Raw genomic sequence first — 18,698 nt, 5'->3', positions numbered from 1 at the left:
TGTAAATGCTGAAGACTGCATATTAACTTGCTGCTGTTCACTGGGGCCGGTTCCTGTAGTAGCATATTGAATATTCATGGGAGGACGTCTCTTGGGTAGCATTACAGAAAGGTGTTAGGCTTATTTTGCCAACTCCGTTAACGCGTGGCTCACTCCTCTGACTGTCATGGAGAAGTTCAGCCTTTTAGTTCTGAAAAGATAAGCTGGTGTGATACTTGAGAAAGAAGCTTCCTGTACAGCTTAATTAAACATTACAGTACTTTGTAAATTAATACTACTGTGCTAAAAATTTCATTCATTTTTTTTCTCCTCAATATTAAGTTCAAGATGCAAGCAAAGAGTAGTTCAGTTCAAAGAGTTGCAGAGTATCTTGTCTTTTCAGCTTGCAGTACTCTGTTCTTCGTGTGGAGTATGTCATTTATGTACTCAACAGATTCTGTTACTTGGTTAGAACTTGGGGTATTAGTCACCTTGGGCCCTTTCAGTAAATAAAACTGAAAGAGGTGGTAGTTGTGGTGTTTTTACAAGGTGACTGTGAAGAAAAGACAGCTGTCCTGAGGTAATCCTGCAAGGGCAAGGAGGAACAGATGGGCATTGTGCTAAGAGAGCTCAGACCTGAATTCATCCTGCACGGGTCCTACACAAGCGTACAAGAGTTGCAAGTTCCCCAGATATGTACCTGCTGAAATAAAACAGCAGGAGCGGTGGGCATGGAGGTGGCCCTTGCAGTTGGTACTGCTCCTCACAGCTCTGCTAAACAGCAGTTGTTGGGAAGAAAAACACTTTTTCCAGTGCTGAAGGAGATATCTGAGCTGATCAGTGTAAAGAGGATCAGGCCGTAGGCTGTTCAGATGTATGTATCTGCTCTTAGTGTAAGTGTGACTAATCCTAGTTGTAAAATAGGCAGCCTTTCTTGGCTGACTCATAGTAAATTCAGATAAATCCTGATAGTAAATTCAGATAAACCCTGATAGTAAATTCAGAAGTTGAGAACTAAACAAGGAAGGTGTGTGCAGCTGAAACTGGATGTGTTAGAGGTTTTTTCTCCCAATTAGCTGTAGAACACTTCTTTTGAAGGAACTTGTCTCATTGTTTCAGGGTATATTTTTGTCTGGTAATAGTAGTAACATGTCTGGAAAGCTCTATTATTGTTTAAGTCATTCTAAAATGTCTGTTGTTCATCATATTGCAGATCTGGCTTTTTTGCTGCAGCTAGTTTCATGTCCTATCAACAATGTGAGTTCAACTTTGGGGCAAAACCTTTCAAGTACCCACCATCAATGAAGTTTAGTACCTTTAATGATTATGCCTTTCTGACAGCAGAAGAGAAAATCATTTTGCCCAGGTAATCTTCCTGTCTAGTTTGAGTGTGTTTGCATACAGAGGAATAAAATGCTTCACTTCTGAGTTGCATAGTCTTATGTTGTACTTAGCAAAGTTAATCTTTTATGGGGTCACGCCTCCATAGGTCTCTTTTGGAAAAGGATTAGACCATAGGCTCCAGTGCAACTTAATGAGTAAGGCAGGAGATATACAACCGAAGCCCATTAAATTAAAATAATTTTTTGTAATATTAAGCTAAATTAAAATTAACCAGTACCACACAGTAAACTGTTTTTCGTAAAAGTGCCTCCTGCTGTCTAAGAATGATTAGGTTGGTTGAGGAGGTATAGTCTTAATTAAAAAAAGATGTCTTATTTAAAATTGACCTAATTTGTGATGTTTGGCAGCATGGAGGTACTGAGTGATTGTAAGACTTGAAGTTGTCCTTCTTTTCTGATCCAGATGACAATTTCCCCATTTGTGAATGATAGTACCGACAAAAGTTATTCAAATTTAGAAGTGCTTTCCCACCTAAATATAAATCAAGCCAGATAGAAACAGGTTTGGATACATTTTTCCTTAACTTCCCAATTTTCTGGCAGGAATGAAAACTAATAGCTTTTCTGGTTTAGGTCATTAGTAATGAAGTAACTTACTGGAACACAAACAGTAACAGTATACAGTGTAATCTGGGATATAGGTACCCCAGATTTGCAACTTGCCTAAAGCTGGCCCTGTAGAGCGGTGCTGATGTATGTGGTTGAAATAATCTTTTGTCACATCCAATTCCGTGGGGGGTGGGGGTTGTTGGCGGTGGGTACCCCTGGCTGTAATAAAATTGAGACTGGTTTTGAATTATCTAGCTGTTCGATCAAGTGTACTTGAGGTACTTAAGTATCTTAGTGTTTAAAAAGAAAACAAAAAAATACTCTTGGATCAGTCACACATTGGCAAAGTTTGAGGCTTGTGATACTGTGTTTATGCAGAGAAAATCAAATGCAACTTGCAAGACCATTTTGTACTTGCATATAGCCAATTTACACCTGCTTGTAACTGCAGGTGCTTTAAGTGACAGTCTGATTTAATCCCTTAAGATGATTTGTTAGTTATCATTCTTGGTCAGCACCCTTTTCAAATTAAGTGTTCTTCTGTCTTATTAGTGTCATGCACCAGATGAGGGGTTTTGCAATTTTTAGCTGATGACCAGATGTGATTGTTGTTGATGTCATTCTGGCACTACTCTTGCAATGTTTAAGCGTTAGCTGTGAGAGCTGTTATTTGATTGTGCCAAAAGGTGTAGAGAGAAACTGGGGGAAACTGCTTTCCTGTTGATGCCTGACTGGAGAAACTTGGCCTCCTGTGTTAGAGCCTATTTAGTATGTGATAGCACTGAAAGGCTCCATTCAAGGCTGGACACTGTTGCTCTTTGTGTAAACAAAGATCATCCCTGCCCTACAGCCTGAACTGTTTGGAAACGATAAGCCAACCCTAAATTAAAAGATAGCTTTGATCTTAAAAGTGGTAGGAAAAAAAGGCAAGGGCCTGAGTGGACCCTAATTATCCATCACAGGAGTTTCAGCACAACTCTACATGAGTTTATGGTATGTAATGCATCTGGTGTTGGGGCATAGTCTGGGCTAGACACGTCACCCTGCCATTGAACAGTTTTGACATGTAGTGTGTGTGTTCCAAATTTGAAATGCCTTATTTCATCAAATGGGGGATTTTTATCCATTTACTCTTCCTTGTGGCAGTTGCCATACTGGGCTGTTGATTTTATTTTCAATTTGTATTCTTTTAAACTGTGTTACAGCATTACAGAGTTTCTGAATGTTGTTGATACATGGGTTTGTGTGGTTTATTTGGGTTTTTTCTTAACTCTTAAAAGTACACAGATACTAAAGAAGAAATGTTTTGAAGTGTTCAGCTGTGGGAGCTAGAAGAATTGTAATCTAACACCCTCGTTGTCCCTTTCTGACAGACCAGAATAGGGAGTCGAAGACTGTTCTGAACATTTCTGGGTGTGTTAAGCCTTTTTTGTGGGAAGTTATGATCGATGTTTATCAGCAGTAGTGTTGAGTAGCACAGGCAAGCGTTGCATTGGTCTTGATGCAACACTCTGAATAGTTATGAATCTATCATTTTGAGTCAAACTAATATGGGGGGGGTCTCTCTCCCTTCAGACACAGGCGCCTGGCTCTGTTGAAGCAAGTGAGTATCCGAGAGAACTGCTGCACGCTTTGCTGTGATGAGGTAGCAGACACAGAACTCAGGCCGTGTGGACACAGGTAAAACCTTAAAAACAAACCCAAAACCAAAGAAACAGGAAAATGTGTGTGTGTGACGTTCAGCTTAGGTGAGACCAGATGCAGTCCCTGCTTATCTTGATTAAGTTCCCAGCATAAAGGAAACAACCCCTCCTTTTAAGGATGTGACAGAGGTTAAGCACAGTATTCCCACCATTCCCCTCACCCTAGACCTGAGCAGACTTAATCCCTAATTGTGTGTGTGTTTGGGGTTGGGGAAGTACTGTGACTACCAAGTCTTAATTCCCTGATATCAAAGGTTTTACTGATGAGTAGTTGTTTAGTACTGGTGCTGTGAAATCCAGATCACGAGGAGAGCAGAAAATTCATTACATACTCAAATACTCATTAAGTGTTCAACAAATGGATTGTCTCAAGTCACAAATTCATCTAAAAGCTAAAAATGGGACAGCAGTGGGAATAATACCATAATAGCACTTTCCTGCATTTAAGCAACCTACTAGGAATTTAATCCAGTTAAGTCCCATTCCTTAGTGTTTTTAGAGCACTTGTGGAAGCAGTCTTGCCATGGGTCTTCTGTCTGGATGTTGCAAAGACAGAAAGAGAAGAGACGTGCCCAGTGTGCCACAACAAGAAGTGGAGACAGCTTCCCGCAGGGCACTGGGGCTGCTGTTCTCCAGACCAGAGAAGTGTTAAGATTAACGAAAGCATGCAAGTGTAATCCCGACCAACTGCACTAGCAGTTTCAGGTCTGTGAGATGCTGAGCAGCAGGAGGTCCTCTCAAAGCCTGTGGATCCACAACACCTGACTTGCAATTCCTAATCTCCACGCTGACAGACTTATTTTGACTGTGTTTCTAGCAGGCTAACTAAACTGCTTAGTGCTTGGGGGTTTTTTAGTTTAGTTTTTCATACTGTGAATGCAGGCTTTAACTGATTTTTCTTCTCCTTCAGTGACCTGTGCATGGAGTGTGCCTTGCAACTGGAGACCTGCCCTTTGTGTCGACAGGAAATACAGACCCGAGTCAGACAGATCTCTCACATTTCATGACACATGTGGAGAAATACCACAGACTTGTTTTGAATGAACTCCAACCAATACTGAAAGGGGAAAGCATCTCTAACCAATCCTTACGCACATAGAACCATAGCCACGGCCAGATTTCATGCTAAACTGTAATCTGTTTATCTTAAAAATGAAATCTTTAATAAGCTATTTCAGGTTGCCAGCGATGGGGACTGGTTTCAACAGTAAGGAAAGCTGGTAGGTCAGCGTGCTATGGCTATTGGTTCCTCCAAGCAAGACAAGAGGAGAGTGTGTCTCTTCCTCCCCCTTCTTGCCTGTCGCAAGTGCTGAAAAAATTTGCACTGGAAGTACACGTACAATGCATTCTAGAAAAGAAGAGAAAAATATCTCCTAAAACAGGGCCGTTCTGTCTTGCGCTCGAAAGTCTCTATTTTTGGCAGAAGTCAGTACTAAAAAGAGAATGCCAATGTTTTCCTGTTTAATGTAGCCTCCTGCTGGTCAGAGACTCTGTATTTTCCGGCAGTGGATATTAAACTGCTCAAAGACTTAATCTGTACACAGACTGATTTGAAAAGACAGTGTGGAGACTGTAGAGAAACTCACATGTTTTAATAACTTGGTGATTCCAAAGAATGTTCTGATTTGTTTTTAAACGTTAAAAGATCGGTGGTATTTTCAAGTACATAATGTTTCTGATGCTTTTAACTTCAGTATCCACATTTTTTTGTGAGGATATAATTTTCAGGATGTATTCTTAACTAATTATAACGCTGGACTGGAATTAATTTGATATTCTGGGTATTTTTTAAGGTATCATCGAACATCTTTTTTAATCCGTGTTGTTTTTGAAAGTTATATTCACTTTGGAAATATTGAGCTATCTTAAAAGATTGGAGGAGAATTTTGGGCCAGTTTATTTAAAAAAAAAAACACGTTATTTGGATACCAAGTTCGGTCTTATTCTGTAACTCTTTAAAAATGCACCTTGCTTGCCACGTGTCAGTCCTGCTCTGAGCAGGTTTGGGGCCACACTTCATATTTTCGGTAGGGATCATACAGTGGGAATCTCTGCTCCACTTTAATTACACATTTGTGACGTTTGTATGTTAAGGATGCATTTCAGCAGGCAGCTTTTGACTGTTTTACTAGGTTTCTACAAGGAATCAGGGTTCACAGCTGGTGTCGGTGAAGTAGCACAAAAATCAGTGGAGTTATGCTTATTTTGCACCAACGGAGGATATGACTCGGTCTCTTCCAAGACTTGTACAGGTTGCTTTTTTAAATTATCTGGCTATATAGTAGAACTTTACTGATTCACACACAACTTACACCAAAACCATCCCACTTCTTGGCAGTGGTTCAACAGCAGAGGCTGTTGTAGTGAATTCTCATGCTGCGATGTATGTTATTTTTAAAATCGTTTATTATCTTTATTGTACTATCGAGTATTAACAAAGCAGAGCTGAGGCTGCTTCTTCCTGCTCAGCACTCTTGCTTCTTACTGACCTAAATAGGAGCCGAGAGCTCTGCCCACAGGTCCCAGAATCAAGCTCTCTAGCAACTCCTTTCACCTTCTGCCTTTGCTAACTCAAGGGTGCTGAATTTCATCCAGAGATTAAAAAAAAAAAAGAGGAAAAAAGTGTCTCCATTGAACCTCTGGAGTGCAGTGTGTGAATTGGGAAAGTTCTGTCCATCATTTTCTTGTTGACTTTTTTTCCAAATACAGACTGAATCCAAAAACAGAGTGCTGGTTAGTCTTTTTGCTAAAATGTGAATTCTCTTCCGCCTTGGATGCCTGTTCTGATTAAAGTCAGACTGGGCAATCTGTGCCACAGGGGCCTCATTTCCTCACTGACTGTCCTTTGTGATGTTTTGCTGTAATCCACGTTGCCAGTCAGGGCTGAGTCCCTTCCTGCTCGGTGCTGAATGAGCAAACTTGTGAACACCATCACTGCCACAGGGATGTTGGAATTTCAGAATCACTTGAAATGAAGTTCTAAATGCTTCCAAATGCAATGATAGGTTTTTATCCCTGAGGTACAAAGATAAAAACCATACTTAGGGAAGAGGTGGGACAGAACCATTTTGAACTCTGCCTTAATAGATTCTAGTAACTTCAGGGCTTTGGTTTCCCTGGCCAGGATTAACTGAGGTAAAATTTTCAGAAGTGCCTAGGACTCCTGATTTGTATCAACTGCTGTATGAGATTAAGCTCTTAAGGCCCGGGTCCACAATGGCTTCTAGGTGTCTGGTGTCCCCTTGAAATAGAGGCGACCGAAGAGCCTCGCAGCCTTTGTAGACGCGGGACTAAGTGCCTGCATTCTTTGTTGAAAAGATGTGAATGCTTTGGAAAATTTTGCCCCAGACCGTCTTCCGTGCAGCTGGTGCTGGGCAGAGAAAGCCAACGGCACCGGCGGAGGGAGCTGTGTTGCAGAGAACTGTCCTGTTCATTTCACGAAGGGAAAGACTGTACAATTCAACTGGCTTTCTGCTGAAATCCACGATGGGGGCATCTTTGTAAGGCTTGATCCTCCATGACCGGTGCAGTTCTCCCCTCAGTCCCTGTGTGCCCCGAAGGCTCTGGTGCCAGGGGGAGGGGAGGCGGTGGCTCCGCAGGCCCTCAGAAGGGGAAATGAATTGTAGCGAAGTTGTCTGTTCAACAATAAAAACGTCTAGAAGGCCGTTGGTTGTTATTTAATTCTTTCGCTGCTGTTGAGAGCCGTGGTTAAAATCGTTTCGGCGCCAGCGGGTGATGCAGGCAGCCTGTGGAAGCGGGAGCCGTCCCTCGAACAAGAAGTTGGCCGTGAGGCACAAAGGCAAGGCCAGCGCCAGGCGGGTGTCCGCACTTGTGCAAAACATTCGAGCACAGCCTTCTGCCGGGGTGACCCAAGCTACGCCCGGGCTAGCTGGGCTGTGTGTGCCTGAAGCCATGGATTAGAGCGTGGTCGTCTAGCCCTCAGGGCCCTGCTTTGTGAGAGGAAAAACCCACTTTAATAACGGTGAAGGGGGGGCTGCGTGCATCATAACGAAGCACGTTATCTATGTTTTCTTTTTATTTTATTTCTAGGGCAGCCTTTTAATGCCTGCACACCAAACTCGGCCCAGGACGCCGGGGCCACCCGCCCCGCCACGCTTGACGGCCCACCATGGCGGCAGGCACCGCCTTCCCGCCCGGCCCCGCCCGCGCGCTCTCATTGGGCCTTCGGTGTGTGGGCGGGCCCTCCGCGGCCACCTCCGCTCTTCGATTGGCTGCGGGAGGGGCGGAAGGAAGCGTTTCCCAGGAGACGGCCGGGCCGGAGGGGAAGGGACGCGTGCGATGGGATGGCGCCGCTGGCTGCCGTGACCGGCGGTAGGTGCGGGGCAGGGCCGGGGCCCTGCGCCCCTCTCCGGGGCGGGGGGGGAGGTGACACGGGCCCGACGCCCGTATTTCTCGGGAAGAGGGGGCTGGCAAGGCGGGTCACCCGGGAGCCTTTTGGAGAGGGAAGATGACGGCCCGGTCGCCTGGGTCCCTTTGAGGAGGGGGAGGTGAGGCGGGTGGGGTGCCTGGGTCCCCCTGGGGAGGGACAGGGTTGGGGGGCTTCGCTCTCCCCAGGAGCCAGGACTGGGAAGGGGGAGGCGAGGGTCGCTCCCCTCCCTCCCTGTGCGATGGGGTGATGCCGTAGAGCTGGCTCCCACCCTCGGCGGGCTGCTCTGAAGGCTGGCGTTGGGTATAACCCAGCAAGGGTGGCAGGAGCAGGGTGTCCCCAGCGGGCACCCAGAAGCCAGCTGGCCCATCCTCAGTGGTCCTGGGGTGCTGTGTGCCCTGTCCTGTGTCATGGGTCAGCAGCTGCTCACAGCCACAGGTCTGGCAGAGACACAGCCTGGCGCTGGCCTGACACGTAGGACCACTATCCAAAGCCTGGCCTGTGAGCTCTCCGGGATGCACTGGACCAGGGTGGCATCTTCATCTTATCTGGCTTCGTTTTCTTGTGTCTTTATAATAGTCAGTTATAGATGCTTCAGCAGAAAAGATGTAAAGGTCACCTGAAACCCCTTCACAGAGACTAACTGCAGGTGTGGGCAGTATTGAGCCTGTTCTCTGAGTAGGCAGAGAAAGTTCCTAGAGAATTTAGGTTATTACAGAAAAGAAGTAACTTTGGAAGAACATGATTTTGAAATTCCTACGTCTAAGAATTAAAGATTCTCTCCTGATTTGCTGTTTGAGAAGTGTATGGTAATTTAACAATTGAATTTGTAGTAATGCCAAGTCACGTGTTATTCCTTAGCACTCTGCCCGAAAAGAAGAAATAACTACTAACAGCAGCAATATAGCAGATTGTCTCTCCTCCAGTCTAGTTATGCAGTGACAATGGAGACTTCTGATGAAGAAAACTTTGGTGTAGCCATGTGAGTATGCTACGTTCTGTGTCAGATTTTCAATAAGCTAATTACTAGTTAAAATATCTTAATAGGAATACAATTACACAAATGAATTTACACCACACTGATTAGCAGATTCTGCCTCTTAGGAGAACAAGAGTGCAGAATGCAAAGCTCCAGGAGGGAATAATGTCAGTTCAGAGTTTAGGTGAAGTCAAATTAAACATAACTGTAATGAGCGTAGCACAAGATAGTCCAGGCTGAGTGATCAAAATAAGCACTGTAAGGCTGAAAATTGGTTTTTTTGTGTTCATTTTAAGTTCAAAATTTCTCTCTCCTTTTCAAGAGCATATGTTGTATTATATCATGGATTCTAAGAAGAGACTATTGCTTTGTGTTTGAATGTCCTCCTTCTAGACACGTGAGACCTTTTACAGGTGGTCTCAACCAAATTTTACGCTGGTAGATGCTAAGACGCTGCTTCGCTCCACGTTTGTCTGGCATACTCTTCTCCTAAAGCTCGTGGCAGAAGGGGACGTGGGCTTGTGCCTCTGTCGCTCTAGTTCGTAGATTTGGTTCATTCGTGATACTCTGTGGACTGAAAGGCCACGTGCTCCCTGGGCTGCTTCAGCAGCACAAGTTGTGCTGGCCTGGACTATGCATGATGAGGCGACAGAGGCTTAAACCACAAGATTGGTGAGCATGTGTTTCTTCAGGGATGCGGATGCACGTGTGTTTTATAGAGAGATGGAATCACTGTTATTTTGAAACAGTTAAAATGCCATTATTTGCCTTGCAGGCTTAAACCAGGGTTTAAATTAATACTTTAAATTTTCTGTTGCTGTTAGAATAAGCTATAAAACTAGTAGTAGCACTTATTTGGAGGGGGAAAAAAGAGTGGAAATTATCCATAGCAAAGTCTCCTGTCCTTGCATGTAAATGGCAAGCGATGAGCCCCGTTGCCTGAAGTCCTCCGTGTGATGCTCAGGGTATGTAATGCTTCGACTGTGCTGTGCCAGCTCCTCTCCTGGTGGTGTCGTGCCCTCTGGTGGAAGAGCACGCTGTTCCAGTCCCGTGCCTTGGCTTTGCTCATCTCCCAAGGCTTAAGAGATCAGAAATGTTGCTAGAACATCACCTGGTGATTGGACACCTTTTTAAATCGAGTATATTTTCTTTTTTCCTGGTCAGAATGAGCCCTATGGCTCATTATAGTTAAAATGTGGGTTAAACTGTTGTTGGATTAATTTCACTGGACAGTAGCAAAATAACTGTAATAGGTTTTTTTAAAACTTAGTCTGAAAGAGTGTTTTGCTCTGTTTACTAAAGAGAAATAGACATTTAGTTTTAATTTAATTTAAATGGTGCTTTTGCTGATCAAAGCTAATTTTTTTCTTAAAGACAAATGTCCTTTGAGGCTTGTTTCCCTCATGTGTGAGAAAAGCCCGCCTTTCATCTGCTGGAGAATGTAGGAAGAGTTCATCCCCCACTAAAGATGAGCTGTGAATGGCAAGGCCAAGGAGATCCTGTGGATTATTTATTGTGTCTGAACAAGCTGCACAATAATAAATTTAGCAAAGGGATCCAGAGTCCTGAAATGCTGGTACCAAAGGTTTCTTCCCTGGATGACTTCAGATCCATAACGGTGTTTACTATTTGCTCATGACAGACTGACCTTAGGAGATTATGCCATTTATTTGTAGCATGTAGGGATGTTTCTTGCATAAGAAAAATATTTTAAGTTTCTTCAGTTATATAGTACTTGTGTATACATTGAGTTTAAGTGGTTCCACAAGACCAAGTGTTTCAAAATATTCTCTAGAGCGTCTAGAGTTCTGCGATCACCATGTAGAGTTACGCAGGGGAGAGCGGAAGGAAAGCTTGTGGTAGCAGCTGGGGTTTGTGGGTTGGAAAAGGCTTAATTTGCTGTTCTAATTACACTCTTTACATCCTTTGGCACCAGGACTAGAATTGCCTTGACAGTAAAGCCAGTAAAACATTTATTTTTTTTCAATTAGGCATCTTAGCAGGGGGGAAATACAGTAGAGGCCTGATGAGAATCCCCGTGAAGCAGTCTTATCATCAGTGTCGTGGATTATTTTGTAGGTTGAAACTAGGAAATTATTCACTTATCTTGTAATTACTGGGCTTATTTGTGCTTAGGCTTTTGTTAACACTTTCTAACTTTTATTTCTGCTGTGGTTGAAATATATATTTATGCAGTACCATCTTTCTTTTGCTTGCAGCTCCTCCTCTTCTGATGCAGAGTTTGATGCAGTTGTTGGGTATCTGGAGGATATCATAATGGGTAAGCTCTGCAAGTAGTTATAGACAACAAGATGGGTGCTAAACATATTGCAAGCTGCTCTTTTTGTTAGCAGACATACAGAACTAAAATAGCCCCTGCCTGCCTGTCATCATGTCTTGCCACTTTTCACTTTTTGAGACTGTCCTTCTGAGTTAATTTTGTTGCGTGTAACTTGCACGTATATATACAATTGTAATGTGGCAGGACCTGTTCATGGCAGGAATGTTGAATGGCACCAGTCTCATCGTGTCAGCTTAGACAATAAAAGGTGCTAAATTCTCAGGACTGTAATTTTAACTGAGAAGTCAGTGTGTGTGCAAGGAAGCAGTTTACAAGATGCCGAGACAGAATTCATGATAATTGGCCATCAGCTGCTTGATAAGAGCAGCGTATAATCTTTTTGACCACATCCTTCCCAGAGAGATGTAGATTCTGCAGCCTCAGTTGCCTGGTGATGTAGTTGAATCTGGAGAAATGCTAACAAAACTAATTTTGAACGTGTTAGGATTTAGAAAGCTGAGACTGGTATATTTTAACACTGTGTAAATAAACTTTATATTTATACCTGTTCCGTTGAATTCGGTGGTGACCTACCATGTTCATTTTCATTCTTGTTTCCTTCCACAACTGGAAAAAAATTCTTCAGCATTTGAAAATGAATCTGGGAATTTCACTAATTTTTTTTAATTCAAGGAAAAAAAAAATATTTTGAATTCTTGTAGGGAAGAGGTATATTCACTTTATAAAAAAATACAGATGTTTTGCTGACTTGAGAGCCTGAATGAAACGGGGTTCAGAATAAATAACCTCATTAATAAAACGTAAAGCAGGAGGACTTTTTTGCTAATACTAAGTGTAAATGAAACTTATAAGAAGTAATTGTAGAGCTTGCTAGGTGGATGTGTTCTTCCCGTTCCATTCTGAACACACAGCTGCTGTCAAAATGCAGACTGATGTGCTGCTGCCCTGTTAATTCGTCTCCCTTAACTGAAGTAGCGCTGCCCTCCATCAGCAGCCTCTGTTTTCTCACAGACGGGTCAGAAACGGTGGCTCAGCAGCAGCTGCGGTACTTGTGTGACTGACTCGGCACGTGTACAGGGCTCTGTGGTTACGACAGGGAAGCAGAGGACTAGTGAATGTGGGTTTTGTGTTACAAAAAGAATGACTAAATTCATAACTGTATGATGCGTTTTTGTTGTGGCCCAGATGATGATTTCCAGTTAATACAGAGGACTTTTATGGAGAAGCACTACCAGGAGTTTGATGACTCGGAAGAAAACAAGCTCATCTATACTTCTATTTTTAATGAATATGTAAGATACTTTTTCCTATTTTTCGTATGTATTGCTTTTTTATTATTATTAAGGCCAGTGTCAGGTCCTGTATTCCCCCGTTTATAAAATACTGGGTTTACGTGGCGCAGAGCCGACATACTGCCTGCTGTCTCCTTCTGAAGCACAGTCATGATCTGTGAGCAAGAAAGATGGTTTCTGGAGCTCTAGGTTCCTTTCTCTTTGTTTCACCTGAAAATTTCCATAGATGCTTTGGAAGTTGTGTAACTCTCTTGAATAGAATTTTAGCCAATTGCTGTAGTAAATAATGTGTTTGATATGTGTGCGTAGCAAAGTTTGTTCTTTTCCAGTTGTATTATTTCATATATTGGATGCTTCAGTTACATTCTTCACGCAAAGCATAATTATGAAACTATACCAGCCTACTAGTCAATACCATTAAATGAGTTAAAAATAATTTGTTACTAGATACAAATAGTCAGTGTTTGTTCTTACCAGTATTCCCAGCAAAAATGTTCAGTTCTGTGCTTCAGCGGTGGCGTGAATAATTGAAGTAGCAACGCCCAGCTAAGGAATCTGCAGTTGTTTGCCCAGGGAGGATAACACAAAGTGTCAGTAAGGTGTCAGTGTAAGGAAGATGCGCTGTTTTGAAATCTGCTCCTGAAATTTGTTATGATGTTATAGGGGTGGCTTGTTTGTTTTTTTCCAGATCTCTTTAGTAGAGAAATACATTGAAGAAAAGTTGCTTGATCGGATTCCTGGTTTTAATATGACTGCTTTCACAATGTCATTGCAGTAAGTCTCTGCTTTGCTTTTGGTTGGGGGGGCAACTTTTGTGCCTCTCAATTCTTTTTGCCTAGATCAAAGCTTAGGTTTGACAGCTCTCCCTTTAGAAAGAGGTTTCTCTTTAATTTAAAAAAAAAAAAAAAAAGTGTTTGTGCAGGCAATGACTGACCCCTTTTCTTGCCTTCAGCATGTCCTGCTGCTCTAAACTGCTGAACTGTTGTGCTGAAATATACTGGGTTTTAAGGGGTAGGAAGAGAAATCAGAATGAGAACACTGGAGGGTTTTCATAATCATTGTCACTTTGAAGCCAGACCCTTAAAAGGTTGGGTGTCCTTTATCTCTTTCAGGCTCTGTGTTGGACACTTAAATAGCCTAGTAGTCTTTCAAGAGTCATGTGATGAAATGCCTTTAGTGCGATTCTTGTACAAAGCATTCAGAGAAGAGTTTGGTTTGTCTTAAGCTTTTGCATTTGGTCACTTCAGCTTAACCAACTTCATGAAGAGATCACTTTTGAAAGATCACGGGTTTTCCCCTTGAATCAAGTGTAACTGGGAACTGAATATCTTAAAATATTTGAATCAATTTAATTTTTATTTTTTTTTAAATAAGGCATTGGGAAGTTACTATGAATGCACATAGTACGCTTGGAAGATAGACTGTTTAAAGTAAAGCTCCTTTTGATAAGAATTAAATAATTAAAAAAAAAAACAAACCCAACCCTTGACTGTTAAGAAAGTCTTGTTGAAATAGGCTGATATGGGAGCACGGAGTCTTTCTTCCAAAATGTTCCCATCAAAAGTCCTCTACCAAGTATCGTCAGTACAGTCCCTCGTTCTTAAGGGATGTGTATGAGCATTCTGTGCCTCTCCCTGACCTTTCTAACCTTCCAAGGGACTGTCTAGCTGTTTCAGTGCTCAGGATAAATAAATAGATAAATGCTAGTTGAGTGTTACTTCTGGTGACTTACAGGTCAGTTTCTTTGTCTGGTTTTCAAGGACTGATGTGATACTCTTACCTCTTGGATTTAGGTAAATATAATATATTAATGTACTTGGATTGGAAATACTGCAAGGTAATATTTGGCTAAAGTTTTGCTTTATGATAGACCTATAATAACATTCTTGTTTAAATTTTGATATTATTCTACTTGTCCCGGTATCCTTTTTGACCTCATGCCATTTTAAAGTAACGAATTTATTTCCCACACAATTTTCTAATTCCCCAACTACTTCTCTTTATAGACAGCACAAAGATGAAATGGCAGGTGATATATTTGATATGCTTCTCACATTTACTGACTTCCTGGCTTTCAAAGAAATGTTCTTGGATTACAGAGCTGTAAGTATGTCACATTGTTTCTTTTCATTGGTATAATGGCCGTTGGTTTTGTGTAGCTCTGCCTGAGAGTACCAAAGGTAGCGTTACTACAGTAGGTAGCAGCATTTATTCAAAGGCTGTACCAGGGTCAAAAGGCAAGTAACTTCACTGAGTGGCTATTTAAACTCAAAATGCACATTTCGTAATTTCTAGAAAACATGAATGAAGCTGGCATGTGGAGCAGTTCTTCAGAAACACGCTCTTTCTGCATCTTTGAACACTGATTTCCAGCTGAACATAAGGGAACACTTTTTCACGGTGTGGGTGACTGAGCAATGGCACAGGTTGCCCAGAGAGGTTGTGGAGTCTCCATCATTGGAGATATTCAAAAGCCGTCTGGACATGGTCCTGAGTGGCCCTGCTTGAGCACAGGGTTTGGACCAGATGCCCTCCAGACGTCCCTTCGCACCTTGACCATTCTGTGATTCTGTGATACGTTTTTTTATTTTCCTTTTTTTTTCCTCAGCCAATCCAAAATGAGCTTTTTAAGCTTATTCCATTTGTATTTCTCCTCCTCTCTGTCCAGGCTGGAGAAACAAACAAACAAAAGTATTAAGGTTTTTGGATGAGCTTTTTCCTAGGGAAATTAAATACATGTAAACGCTCTCCAGTGTCTGTCCAGTCACATTTGACAAAGGAGAAAAAGAGTCAAAGTTGTTGTCAGAGTTATGCCCTCTGCTGCTTCCCCCCACCCCTTTAGGTTTTGTTTAAAATGGGGGCAGGTTGAGGAGAAAGAGACAGTCCGTGTCTCAGCAGCAGGAATAGTTTCAGTTGGGGTTTGCACCTTTGGGCCTCCTGAGAGGCAAACCACAGAAGCTAGAGTTCACTAGTTCTTGAGCGCTGGGTGAGCCTGCTGGCTGGGCGTTCTTGACCAGACGTAAGCAAGACTCTGCTCTGGCCTGGATGTACGGCTGGCAGAGCGACAGCGACCTTACCCCAGGGATTCCTGCACGATCTCTTCTTGAAGTTTGGGTTCTCATTCAATCATAGATGCTCAGGTAACATGTGACTTCATATTCTGTTTGTTGCATCAAATCAATATGTGTTGCCCGTTTCATTTTTTGAACTGCTTATTCCAAAACAGCACTGAGTCACCAATTTCTTTTTCTTCCATGTTTCTAGGAAAAAGAAGGTCGAAGTCCGGATTTAAGCAGTGGGTTAGTGGTGACTTCATTAAACAAATCGTCAATATCCTCCTCCTAGAACAGTTTACGCACTACTTTCCTTCTCCAGATGAGTGCTGCTGCTTTCATTTGGACATTAAAACACTGAAGGTCATGGGAATCAAGGTGCTTTTACACGATGAAAACTCATTCACCCTCCAGACTATGTACCTTCAGAGGCCTGATCCTAAAAACATCTGTGTGTGAATTCTGGTTGGTATTCAGTGACCACAGAAGAAGACAATTTCACCTCTACCAGAGTAATTGTTTTTAATAAATACATAGTACTTGTACACCAGCCTAACCGTTGCACGTGCTGAGAAGCCCAGCACACCGAGAGGACAATAAATAGGCCTGTGCACGTGTTGTTTGGGTTGGCATCTTCACCGTCTCCCCAAAACGTAGAACTTTTCAGAATCAAGACGACAGTGTAAAAAGAGTATGTCCCTCCAGCTCTTGGAAGGATAGGTGTGAACCTCTGAGTTCCTCCCCGTCAATGTTTTGTTGTTCTGGGTTTTTTTTAAATACTTTAATACGATCTTAAGTGCTACAGCTTTCTGATGGAAGAATATGTTTTAATATGTAGATGTTCTAGCATAAGACTGTCTCTCAGCTCTGACAGTTGATATGTTAGTGCGGAAATCTGTCTGCTCTCTGGCTTTTGTAAGTCTCATCCTTAATGTGCTAAGTTCTCCCATTCACTTTTGTTCAGGCCCCAGCTATTCTACATTGGGAAAAATAACCGTGATAAACCGAAAGCTGGCCTATGGATGCAATTTCTGACTTTCTTTTCAGCGGTGGCACAGCTGCATTAGTTCTAGTAATATAAGCTTGACGGTAGGTTGGGCACAGACATGTTTACCACCGTGTCATTTACTGCTCTAAATAGCATGTTGCTTAAAAGGCGTGGTTTTGCTATTAAACTGTTAGCAACATTAGTGCAGCAATGCATTTTTCAGCATCCGTTGAAAACTAGGTGAGTGGCTTGCTGGTGGAACTGTAGCCATAAGCCTGTCACAAAGCCCCAGGCGCGTCTCTGTTGGCGGTTGGGATTAAACTGCATTTGGAGTTACAGGGACCCTCTGTTCTTATGCTGTTCAGACACATTACTCTGCCGCTTAATGACATGCTCAGGCGACGCGAGTATGTCTTTAAAAGCCTAAGAGTAGATCGAAACACAGGATGGTGAGCAGAGCCCTCCGCTCTGTCCCACAGCAGGTTGATGCAGCAGGGCAGATGCCCTTCAAAACAGCGGTTGAGAACCTAGCCTAGACAGAGCAAAACTATGGCTGGGCTGTGACAAATTTTTGTCTGTGGATGAGAAATGTCTTACAAGAACAAACGAGATGAAATCCTGTTCCTGTTGATGTCTGACAGCGATTTCAGCAGTACTAGGACTTTGTTCTTCAGCTGAAATAGTTTTTTTGAATACCAGTCAAGAGTTCTAGCCATGCAGGCAAAAATAAGCCATACTTACACTACAAAATACGATAACATTAAACAGGTTTGTGGACAGACCATACTGGCTTTTTAAAGGTGGGCTAGCAATGCTAAGTGTAGCGTCCTAGTATTTTGACTCTGTGTCTACTGAATTTATGAGTGCTGCAATAATTAATCTCATGAAGTTTCTAGTATGTTGTGTTCATGGCTCTGCAGTTTTTTGTCTGGAATTATTCTGGTATGTTGAAATCCCCCTCAGAAGTGCATACACCCAGATACACACACGCTTCCTTTAAAAAAAAAAAACAAAACAACCCCAAAAAAACCCAAACAACCCTCAAAAACCCCAAACAAGCTATTCCTTCAGAATTTTTTTTTAATCTCCTTCCATAAATTTATGCTTGTCAGATTTGAATGATAAAAGCCAGAAGCTGAAGCAAAATTGCAAGAAATGTCTTCGAGGTTTTTTTCTTCTTTTTTTTTTTTTTTTTTTTTTTTTCTTTTTTTTTTTCTTTTTTTTTTTCTTTTTTAAAGGAGTTAGAAATCCTGCTGGGTGTGTGTTGATCAAAAGCAGTTTTGCAGGCTTTCTGTTCCGGTGAACGCCACACAGCCACCACTCATTTTGATTCTCTTTTCAGCGACAGTAACCCGCTAAGGCGACATGAGTACGTCCCTAAAAATGCTAAGTTGCAGTACCGTGGTTTGAAATGCGTGTTCCTGATCCTTCCGACAGCAGCACAGTCGGTGAAGCTCCATCAGCTGCGGTCGCCCCACCGGGATTCACAGGTTTTTACGGGTCTACCCACCACCCATGCCGTAAAAAGCAGCTTTTCCCCGTGAGCACAGAAGTTGGTGCTCAGGCATGCATGGGCAGTTAGTTAGCGAGCAGAGATGATGCTCTGAGATGCTTATTCCCAGAAAAAAAAGGTATGAAAACGTTGGGTCGTGTTTTTAACACAAACTAGATGCAGCTCCCCTGCCACGTGAATCCTGAGGTTAACGTCCGGGAAATACAAGGCTTAAATCTAGTTGGTTTTCTACTGTCGGTGTGTGGACTGGCGTTCTTCAGTTAACTCCTTACCTCTTTATATAATGTTGACTTTTTAATGTCAGGAACAGATTTTTATCAAATTTTAAAAGAATCTTGTTGACATATTTTAATTTTTAATGCTTGAGCTAAAATAGTGATTTGCAACTAAAACTAAAAATATCCCTGTCATTTTTTTTTTACTGGAAAAAGTTTTAATTCTTTTCCTGTTACACTTGCTTCAGTTAATTACTTAAACTAATGGCAGTATAAATGAATACCTCAGGCAGTTATTTTCTGAAGGGAGTTCTGTTGTATTTTAAGCAAAGTCT

General features: G+C 42.3%; 2 protein-coding genes across 2 annotated transcripts in view; both read left to right on the top strand.

The window, feature by feature from the left end:
• Positions 1–6,017, top strand: part of RSPRY1 (ring finger and SPRY domain containing 1) — a 38,862-nt gene extending 32,845 nt beyond the window's left edge. Inside the window, exons 14-16 of the mRNA XM_050903731.1 lie at positions 1,193–1,345; positions 3,507–3,611; positions 4,545–6,017. Of these exons, the coding sequence (XP_050759688.1) occupies positions 1,193–1,345; positions 3,507–3,611; positions 4,545–4,641 (355 nt within the window). The 3' untranslated portion in view covers positions 4,642–6,017. The remainder of the gene's footprint in view (positions 1–1,192; positions 1,346–3,506; positions 3,612–4,544) is intronic.
• A 1,900-nt stretch (positions 6,018–7,917) lies between these two features.
• Positions 7,918–17,795, top strand: ARL2BP (ADP ribosylation factor like GTPase 2 binding protein). The gene is made up of 7 exons (XM_050903738.1): positions 7,918–7,966; positions 8,883–9,003; positions 11,220–11,281; positions 12,488–12,594; positions 13,283–13,368; positions 14,601–14,697; positions 15,859–17,795. Exons 2-7 carry the CDS (start codon positions 8,966–8,968, stop codon positions 15,937–15,939), a joined length of 471 nt encoding a protein of 156 aa, XP_050759695.1. The 5' UTR covers positions 7,918–7,966; positions 8,883–8,965; the 3' UTR covers positions 15,940–17,795.
• Positions 17,796–18,698: the final 903 nt, after the last annotated feature.

The sequence above is a fragment of the Gymnogyps californianus genome, chromosome 12 (assembly GCF_018139145.2).
Source record: "Gymnogyps californianus isolate 813 chromosome 12, ASM1813914v2, whole genome shotgun sequence".
Classification (NCBI taxonomy): domain Eukaryota; kingdom Metazoa; phylum Chordata; class Aves; order Accipitriformes; family Cathartidae; genus Gymnogyps; species Gymnogyps californianus.
This window is presented reverse-complemented; position numbering and strand designations above follow the sequence as displayed.